Source organism: Sylvia atricapilla, chromosome 2 (genome assembly GCF_009819655.1).
Source record: "Sylvia atricapilla isolate bSylAtr1 chromosome 2, bSylAtr1.pri, whole genome shotgun sequence".
NCBI classification, from domain to species: domain Eukaryota; kingdom Metazoa; phylum Chordata; class Aves; order Passeriformes; family Sylviidae; genus Sylvia; species Sylvia atricapilla.
In genome coordinates, this window is record NC_089141.1 from 26,758,610 (window position 1) to 26,769,093 (window position 10,484).

Here is a 10,484-nt window from a genome sequence, read left to right on the forward strand (position 1 = left end):
CCTCACTAACACGGCTTGTGTGCGCTTGGCTTCATCCAACTGCTCTCCAGTCAGAGCTGATCTCGGCTAGGCATTGAGAAAGCTGTGAGATTCTCAGATTTTAAGGCCAGAGGGACCATTTTGATCATCGAGACTGACCTACAGCAGAGCACAGGCCAGAGAATTTCACCGATTTAATTTCCTGCACCAAGCCCATAACTTCTGATTGAACTGTAGCATCTCTTTTAGGAATACAGCCAGGCAAAGGCTGCAGGCAGTAGGGAACACACCACCTGCCTAGGTGAACTGTGCTGGTATGTGACCCTCTTTATTAATAGTATTGTTCCTCATTTGAATTTGTCAAACTTCAGCATTTTGTAACAGAAGGTTACAGATTGCACTTGATGCAAGGGAGCTACAGCACACGGCTAGCACCTTGGTTCCTTTATTTCTGTGATGCCTTTTTTATTTGGATAGGATTTATCCATGGCATTAAGGTATACAAGAATCCTGAACACGGAGAAGGAGTTATCATAAGTGAATCCTAGGGCTTTCCTGGGGCACAGTGGTATCTGAACTCAGAGCTCAGGGTGTCACATTCAGGGTTTAGTCAGAGCTCCCTGCTTTGAGCAGGAGTGCAGCAGGCTCTGCTCCCAGCCATTAGGTAGGATGTAAATTCCCAGTCCTCCCTGGTGAGCTATGTATGCTTTGGGGCATGGCTACTGAGATCTGCTCTCTCATGTCCCAGCAGCGGTGGGTCCATGCTGCAGGAGATTTACAAAGAGGGAGGAAGCACAGATGGGTGTGGGAAACAGCAGCAGGATTCATGCTTCCATCCTGCAAATGCATGAGAGCAGCTCCTAACAGATTAGCCCCAGTCTGGAGCGATGGTGGGGTCCATATGCAGTGGCAAAGAACAGTGTAATTCTTACTCGCTGCTTTCAAGCACCAAGAGTCACAAACTGAGCTCAATGAAGTGCCCTGGGGAAATAGCTTTGTCATTCACACTCTGTCATCTGTGCATCACAGGACCAGAACGCTGAGATGAAGGCTCTGTACCTAGAGTGAAAGGATACAGGTTTCTTGTTCAGACTCCGGGAATAGCCCTGTCCAGTTTTATTGCCATTAGACCTGGGAAACACATATGAAAGCAAGAGCCTTTCCATGAGGTACTGGTGCAGAAATCCAGTGTCTTTGCTCTGGCACACAAAGGCGTCTTGAATGTTATAAGGTAGCATTTATACTCCCAGGTAATAAGAGCATTGGCATCCCCTCCTCTGCTCTGAAGGTCTACCAGTTTATTCAGGATCCACACTGGAAGCTGTGTCCAGAGCTGAACGAAGGGCATGTGTTACTCTTGCCCCCCAACGCAGTAGGGTGGGTGCCCAGGACACAATCCCACTGCCGGTGGCTGACCGCAGAGTGCCCCAGACATGCTTTGTCTGCTGTTTAGTCAATAATCCACAGGGACATCTATGCTCCATTTCAAACATAAATGCTCCAAGCACGGTGGAATCCAGCCTGCACTGCCTGGTATTTTCACCTGAAACCTTCCTTTGCTCCCACACTTTCCATGCCATGAGAGACACCTCTGTCCTGCTCCCAGCTCCTCCACAATCAGTCCTGGTTGTGCCAGAGCAGGACACACTCTCAGTCTTTGGCCATGATCTCATTAACAAACCAGAATGTATTGATGGATACCAACTGACTTTGCATCATTCCTGCACTCATCTGGAGCCACTTTTGGGGTGGGAGCATTGGGAATCACCAGCTCTTCACTCTAGGCAGCAAAACCCATGCACAGCAGTGCCTCCAGTCTGAGGCTTGCACCCCCATGTATGGGCTGTCCCCTCCTCAGCATCATTTGCACACGAGGCGATCAGTGCTGGGGCTCACCCCTCCTCAGCTCATTCTGCTCCATAGGCCTGGAATTTAGACAACTGTGTGTGAAAGCCATCCAGGATTTGGCTCTGTAGGGTTTATTATTCCCAGGTTTTTAACTCTGGAAGTCCATAGACTGGGGTGCCATTGCTGGAGCTCGCACTCTCAGCTTAGAAGAACAGTGATGTCCCTATTATGAGACCTCCCAACTAGCAAGGAGACCGCAGTGACCCCGGCATTCCTGCCCCCAGGCACATTTCTGAGGGTAGAGCCATGGCTGTTAGGAGGAGTGCTAGAGGCTATACGTGCACCACTACTGTACCACACTTCCCTGTGGGACTGGCACTGAGGTCTACCTGCACCTGGAGAAGGTTGCCTCTGCTGGGATGGTACTGTCCAGCCCCACATCTCCTGCTTCCCAATGCAAATCAGCCCCAAGCCCCCAAAGACTTGAGCTGTGACTGAGAGTGCCGTGCCACAAGCAGAGCAGCCTCTTCAACCCAGGGAACTTCTGCCCCATGGTGAGTCCCAGGCACGGCCCCAGGCACTCCAAGCCACCTTGAAACCTCTCCTGCAACTTGTGTGCCCTCTAGCCTGGGGATTCACACAAGGAGGTCCTCCATGCTTGGAATTCTCTCCCTTTCAAAGTCCAGAATAAATTCTGTCATGGATTTGTGTTACCAGACATGATCTTCCACGGCATCGTGATCATAATCCAGATGGCCAAGATCTCGCCAGTATCTGGCTTTAGAAGAAACTTGCTCCATTCTGCTGCCTCTCTGCAGAGCAGCATTTTAATACTGAGTCCCCTCCAAGGCTTAGAGGTTCAGGAGCAAAGAACAAAGAAATGCTGAGAATAGCTGCTCTTTTCTCCTCATCTTCATCTCAGGATCCCTCCAGAGACTGATCTTGCCCCGGAGGGAGGGGCAGGGCACATTAGCCAACAATTCTTTTTTTTTTTTTTCTGTGAACTTTGTTTAAATATTTAACAGAAGGAAACTAAAAATATCCCCGGTTAATGCAGCAGGAGCTAGACAGCTACTTAGTCTAGAGTGCCCTTTCTCCTGGCCCCTCTTCTCAGGTGTACATCACAGCAAGCCCTGGGCTCTTCCCTCAGGAAGAGGAAGCCTCCCACCCAGGAGGGGCTGCAGTATTTGTTCAGGGCATGGGGTGAGCAGGGGCGGATGGCAGGAACCCCTTGGAAGCCGGGAGGTGCAGCACAGCTGGCTCAGGGCTGGAGGGGCAGGGTTTGCCTCAGCATTGACTCCCTCAGACAAGCATCCCTGTCTCTCCATCTCAGCAGCCACAGGAGGGCATGACCGTGGGTTGTCGGCATTCATGCTTTCCCCTTCACGATGAAGGAGCAGGCTGAACATCTCGCATGATTTTTTTTTTTTTCGTCCTGTGTATGCGTGCGGTTGCGGAGAGGATCCGGGGTCAGGCACACTGGAGCTCACCGGGGAAGGGCCGGCACGGAGCTGCGCCCAGCCAAGGGAAGGGGCGGGCAGCACGGAGGGCTGATCCCGGAGGGTGCTGAGCGTCCAGGGCACAAATCCGGCTGAGAGGACCTGACCTCACTCCGTGCTTTTGTTGTTCAGCCGTGGGATGTGGGAGAGAAAAGGGAGGAATAGAGGAGAAAGGGAGGGATGGGACAGTGCAGAGGACATTAAGACAAGGAGTGTGGGAAGGTAATTTCATGTTAGCTAAGAGGAAAGTAAATACTAAATATTTGATAGGCGTATTTTTTTCTCTTAAATTCTTTAGTAAGGCTGGACTTTTTCTCGCTGATTCACTCTTTCTCAGTCGTCTTGGTTTACCACTCTCGTGCTTCCCCTCTCGCTCCCTCGCTCTGGCACACAATGAAGAGGCTCTTTTTTAATAAATGGATTACACACTCCACACTATAAATAAACACAGGAATTAAGACTCCAACTTGTCCCAGTGATAAGCAAACAAAGATGCTGAATCCCATTCTCGGCCCTCAGACAGGAGAGTCCCTGGGGAAGCTGCGCATGTGCCTGGGCACGTGTGCTCCAGAGATCGCTCCTTGCTTTTGTCAGCATACGCGAATGCATGTGTTTGGGGGTGGACTTGGCATCGGCAGGGGGGATGATGCACCTGCATGCATGGAGCAGGAGAGGGTGCATGGGCTCCCCTTATCCTGCCTGCCGGGGCCGGGAGCTCACCTGGGGTGGCACACAGCGCCTGCAAGGAGAGAGCCGTCACCACTGCGTGAGGGGACGCTGACACCCCTCCCTTTTGGTTCCCAGTGAAGAAGATGAGACAAGATCCTGACTGAGCAAAGACACTGTTGCATCTGAGATGGAGCCCAGTGCCTGGTAGGTTCACAGCTTCCCACACTGGCAGGTGAGGCGGGAAGAAAACAGGAGTGTGGGTGGTGGGCTGCTCCCGGCTCCTTGGCCTCTCAACAGGAGGAACGTTTAGATCGGGCTCTCTTCTTCTTCCTCCCACCCTGCAGCAGGATGCCTCCGCTCCTTTCCCGCATCCACTCCCTGCAGCTGTGGCATCTCCTCCTCGTCGTCTTGGCCATCCCTCCTCCTGGCACATGGTCACTTCGCTCTCGGGGCCCAGCAGCCCCTCGGCCTCTCTGCACCCGCCGGAGCCCCCCGGCCCCGCGGTCCATTTGCATCTGGGAAAGGACCTCGCAGCCGGAGCGGGATTCCCGCCCGGATTCCCGCCCGGATTCCCGCCCGGATTCCCGCCCGGATTCCCGCCCGGATTCCCGCTCGGCCCTGCCGCGCCAGCGAGCCCTGCCCGCCCGCGGGGTGCGGCTGAGGCGCCAGGCCGCGGGGGCCCGGCCCGCCACCCCGTCCGGATTCGAGGACGGCATGCCCTCCTCCCAGTACCCTTGGGCCATCGTGTGGGGTCCCACGGTGTCGGATGAGGACGGAGGGGACACAAACTCAGCCAACCCAGGCTTCCCACCGCTGGGATACACCTTCGTCTCGCCGCACGGGATGGCGACGGCGCAGCCCAACTCCCACTCGCTCCTGCACAACGCGGGGCTCAACCTGCGCGAGAGCCCGGCCACCCTGCGGCCCTTCTTGTTTGGGCCCCGGGGGGAAGGTAAATCTGCCCTTTGCTTCTTTCACCCCCGGTCCCCTGCAGGAGCAGCTCCTTCTGCAAAACTCTTCAGGAACCTCCCCTTGCCCTGCTGCTCTCTGGGGACCGGAGAGAGTGGCCATCACAGCATCCTCTGTCCCGCAGGTGTGGACCCGCAGCTGTACGTCACCATCACCATCTCCATAATCATTGTCCTGGTTGCCACTGGAATCATATTCAAGTTCTGGTGAGTGGGCTTTGGGCCAATGGAGGCTCTCACTGGGCCGGTGTCTACAGGAGGACTGTGGGCTTAGAACCCATTTGTCCCAGGGGTGCAGATCTGGTGCCACAATCCTTGCAAGGTTTGGCACTCGGCCACGCGGGGCTCTAATGCAGAGCGTAGTGGGGTCCATCCCACAAACCTCTCTGTCATCAAGGGCTGGGCTTTGGCTCTTTACCTCAGAGATGCCTTGCTCTCTCCACAGCTGGGACCGAAATCAGAAACGCCGGCGTCACTCGGGGCAGCAGAGCAGTGGGAGGCAGCAAGAGAGCCAGCAGCCCCTCACAGACCTCTCCCCCACCACCGTCAGCATCCTGGGGCCCTACGGCGACCCCCTGACCCCCACACCTGAGGCGGAGGAGTCCAGGCAGGGCCAGGAGGGTGCGGAAAAACTGGGTGGCCACGGGAAGAATGCAGCCTTCCAGCTCAACCGGTGAGCGGCCAGGGAGCTGGGGCAGGCAGGGGACAGGGGGACGGGCACACTGAGGCAGGGCAGAGGTGATGTTGGCTAGCGGGAGTGGGGGTTGGGGCAGCGTAAGCGCTAATTAATTTCCAATTCCCTCTTTCCCCCAGAATCCCACTGGTGAACCTGTGAAGCTCCCGGGAGAGGCTGAGCTGGCTCCCCCACCCTCCTGTCACAGCTGGCGAGCGCGGACTCTCCCCGCCTCTGCCACCCCAGGAAAAAGAACAACCTCCTTGTGCCACGGCCCACCACCACCACCATTGTTAACTAACCGCACCGGGATGTGCCTGGGCGAATGGACGAGCTGGGCCTCCTCAGCCTCCTGCTGGGGGAAGGTTGGGGACCCGCCCTGCCCACGCAGGACAGGGTGACGAGAGAGCAGAATGGTGGGAGGGAAGACAGCTGGTGGTGGTGTGAAATCTTGACCTCTCCAGCCCCTCCTCTAGCGTATGTGCACAGACACACTTGGATCTCCATGACTCTCTCACCAGTGCATGCCTGACATCGGGGGTAGGCAAGGCGGAAAGGCGTACCCCTGTCCCCGTGGGCCCTCACCCTCCGTGTGTCCCTTCCCATGTCGTGTGCTTTGCAGTGAACGTCTGGAGTTCAGTGGCTGCAGGATTGCCCACCAGGTGACTCGGATGGTGGCAAATTCGTCTGATCCTGAGACCTTGGCCCTCGTGAGAGTCCCAAGGGTGGGTGAAGCTTGGGCAGAAGAGGCTCACAGAGCACCTGGGCCCTCTCAATAACCCATTTCCTTGAAGGAAACATTATCTTCCCCCTGGATGGAAGATATCCACGTCTTTTCAGTTTCTTTCTGCCTAACACTCCTTTGGGTTTTTTTCTCTTCAGCTTGCATCTTACTTCCTCTCTCCATCCACAGTTTTTTCCCCTCAGTTCCCACCCCCATGTTACTTCTCTTGCCAGTTAAAGTCAGAAAAGATTCCTTTAGCTTTCCAAATGTTTTGATCTGTTGAAAGCCTCCTTGCTGTCCCTCTCCACCCCTTCAGCCTCCTTCAGCAAGGTTTTTCTGAACAACACCAGTCTATGGTGATGCATTCCAGAAAATCCGAGGTGAAGCCCTCTGCTCACCATATTATTTAGCAAATGTCCTGTACACAGCTAGAGTGCAATGCAGACATTTCTGGGCATGAGGAACTTGAATTTTGCTGGGCTCAGAAAGAGATTTGCTTTCAGATACTCCTGGCACAGCCAACAAGGCAGCAGACAGGACTCCCTGCCTGGGATGACCAAGAGCAGTTTAGAGTTGACCTTGGGAACACTGGAAGGGTTGCCATGTACTGCTGTTAGGTCTCTCCTGGAGTGCCAGGTGACTGGAAGCCCACAAGGCAGTGTTCACCAAAGGTATGAGAGAGTATTTGGGCTCCCAGGTGAAGCTTCATTCAGTTCAGCTGGTCAGAAACTGAAAGCAGTGGCACAGGTATCCGTCCAAAATGGTTGCCTGTGCATGTCCTTCAGGGCTCTGGTGCTCTGTGAGGCTGGCAGCCACACTGTCACTTATTTGTGTGAGCAAGATCTGTGCATCTCCACCTCTTCCTAGGCATGGACCCATGGGTGTCACTTTGAGGACGTGGGAGATGGTAAATTTCAGCTTAATGACAATAGTTCTTCTCACTTTTTAAGGACAACTTCAAATTAATTAAAACCCTACACTGACAATTACTGAGATGAAAAGATGCACATTTAAATAAGGTTGCCCCTGCAGTGTAAAAAAAACTTCTGGGCTGATGTGGCCGGAGGCAGGAAAATCACTCACAATTTGAAGGCCCTAATGCACCACACAAGGTCTCTGACAAAAGTCATCTTGGAGAGAGGGAAGTGGCCTTTCATCCTTTATATCTGCATTAAAAGGCTGTTCTTTATAGGACAAAGCACAGGGAATTTCATAAGAGGCCTGGTTCTGCCCGTTTACCCAGCTGAACCATTAGGTGTTCTCAGGTCCCATCTGACTCACTGTGAAGGGCATTTAAATCAGAGTGTAAATTACAATAAGCTTCCAAAAAACAGTAGAGATTTGGAGAAAATGACAGGTCAAATAAAATTACTGGCTTATTAAAAGCACAGAGTGGCTGAAAGATGTAGGTGGAAAAGGACTCTGGAGATCTCTAGTCTAAGCACAGGTTGAGTCTGTGCTTACAGCAGGGGATATTAGTGCTTTACCATAGATCGATCTGTTACTGAGCCTGTTCTTATTCAGGATCCATGCAAGGCTTTTGTAGACATTTAAGCTGCAGAGGGACAGGGAAGGACCAGGTGGCAGTTCCTGCTCACTGCCCCCTTCATTGCTGCCCCTGTTCCCCCTCTCCCTGGCATGTCCCTGCTGGGGAAGGACATCTGCAGGAGGCTGCACTGCTGATTGCTGGCAATTTACCATACCTTGAACTGGTTGAAGTAATCTTCCAGACCAGATTAATTAGATTGTTCTTTGATCAACAGCATTTGTTGAAACAAGGCCAGAGTTTAGACTCTTCCACTTCAAGGGCTGTCCTTGGACTTTCTCTTTCCACATGCTGCATGGAGAGAAGGCCTGTAAGAAAGTGGCAGGGTAGCACAGGAGTCATAGTGAAAACGTTTTCCAACACTTGATGTGGGGAAGCCCTGCACTCTCCTGGGAAGACTCTTGTAAATTCTGCAAACAAATCAGATTTTGGTGGTTTGGGGTTTTTTTCCTCCCCCTTTTACATGTTTCTGGTTTTGGTAAAAGTATCTCCAGGGAGTGAAACCCTTCATGGATACTGTGGTTAGGGGAAAGCTGGTGAAGCTGTGTAGAGAAAACTCTTACAACAACAGAGGCTTGGGTACAATGAACATATTTTCTAAGAACAATTTTCCTAGCCAAATACGTTTTTATGATAGTCATTCAATCTCTCACACAAAACAGGTAGGATACAGGGAAACAACTTAATTGTCCTGCCCAAACATTCACTGCTATGCTTTGTCCCTGGAACAAAACAGTCAGAACACATGTGGACACACAAGCTTCTTCCAGTCAATAAATAATCTCACTGGATCTGTTTTCTCCATGACTGGAGCCTTATAAACCATCTTCCCCTACACAGACTGGAGCCAGAGCATGCCTGAGGTCTCTACCTGGCCCAGGGTAATATTTTGTAGGATGTGCACATGGATGGGTTGACAGCACTGAGTACCAAGCCAGGGCAGAGGACAGCACCTTCTTAGTCACAGTCCATCAGGTTTCCCTGTCTTCTAGATGAATGGAGGGGAAAGATTTTTTTTTTTTTTTCTTTCCATTAGAGAGAAAAGTGTGCAGGGAAACCAACTGGAAGTGTTCGTAATCTTGGGCTAATTCTGCCCAACATTTATATGCTATTAAAAGGGAACATCCAGGTGGGCTGAGTGAGATGAAGTAACTGTGTCTCTGCTTAGCTCCTGGAGAGCCCTGGCTTTTTGAACACAAGGGTGGTCTCTCTGTGAGCACAGTGGAAGGGAGTCTCCTTTTCTTTACCCGAGAGAGTGGTATGACCACGAGGCCAAATCCTGCTTGGGCTTTCCCATCTGGTTGGTGGCAGCTGGTAGGCAGGGAGCAGACCTCCAGTGTCAGCTTCCACACCTCTCCTCCAGTCTAGTTTCCAGGGACTCACATCCAGCCAAGCATCCCAAAATTCAAAGAGGGCTATCTACCTCTTCCTCAATGGCACCCAAGTGCCCTTGCAAATCTGGTCCCTTCATTTCCCACTCCACTTTCCGACGAAGAAAAATGCTTGGAAAGGAGTGGTTTTCTCATTCCCTGCAAGTTCTCAAACAGGACCACCTTGAGACTGTTCTGAATTGAACGGTGGTTTTGTTTTTTCACTCTGACAAACCACAGGTGTGGCACAGCCTTAGAGCTGAGACCTGCAGCACAAAAATCCTGAGTCAAACTCCAGTCCCCCAGCTGCATCCCTGCTAACGTCCCACTGTAGTCCTGGCCCTACCCTGGCAGGACCATAGAGAGAGGTCCCCTTCCTTCACCAACTGCTGGCTCTGTACTCCTCCTTTCCTGTTGTCTTCCCTCTCCCACTGTTTTCCCTCCTCCCACTCTTGTCCTGTACCACGGTCTCTCTCCTGGTTCTCTCTCCCCTCCTACTGTTTCGCTCTCCCTACTCCTCTCTTGTTCTCCCTTTGCCACTCGGTCTCGTTCTGCCACGGCTTCCATCCTCCCCTCCAGCCTCCCTCCTGCTCCTCTGCTCAGTCTCGCTCTTCCCCCTCCCCTGCCCTTGTGCGCTGTGATATATATTTTTGTAGGATTTCTCTTCTCCTTGTGGTGAAATATTCAACTCTTGTGGGATGTTAGTTTCAACATTTTTAAATAAAAACTTTGCAAAATATTGAAAGCAGACCTCTTGCTTCTGTGGAAGGTCCCACGCTGGAAAAGTCAGGGTGGGACGAGAGGGACTGCACCCTGGGCAGAAGGACAGCACCTGGGATGGGGGCTCAGACTGCTGGCATCCCACGTTCTCTCTTTGGTAGTAGAGGGGGCAATTTGACCCCGTGTCCATCTTGCCTTGATCTCTCTGCCGACTGAAGGGGCCCTTTGACCACCTTCATGCATTTCCTTGGGATGTGGCGCCTGGTGGAGGAGGAGCTCTTCTTCACCCACCTCTCCACCCAAAACTGCTGTCCTGTCCCTGGAGCTGCCGTCTCCCAGGCATGCCCTGGGGCTGCTTGTCGTGCTGGGGTGGGGCAGGGTGTCCGGGAGAGGTGACAGAAGCCAAGGGGAAGGGTGGGACATGCAGCGCAGCAGGCGCAGAAGCTTCTCTCACTCTGTTCCCCGCGGCTGCCTCCGCAATTTCTATT

The 10,484-nt window shown here is 52.8% G+C and overlaps 1 protein-coding gene across 1 annotated transcript; it reads left to right on the top strand.

Moving 5' to 3' along the window:
- Nucleotides 1-4,141: 4,141 nt before the first annotated feature.
- On the top strand, nt 4,142-7,032 carry PIANP (PILR alpha associated neural protein). Its single transcript, XM_066339032.1, has 5 exons — nt 4,142-4,199; nt 4,340-4,947; nt 5,089-5,170; nt 5,409-5,636; nt 5,777-7,032. The coding sequence occupies exons 1-5, from the start codon at nt 4,183-4,185 to the stop codon at nt 5,796-5,798; spliced, it is 957 nt and encodes a 318-aa protein (XP_066195129.1). The 5' UTR covers nt 4,142-4,182; the 3' UTR covers nt 5,799-7,032.
- The last annotated feature ends 3,452 nt before the right edge of the window (nt 7,033-10,484 follow it).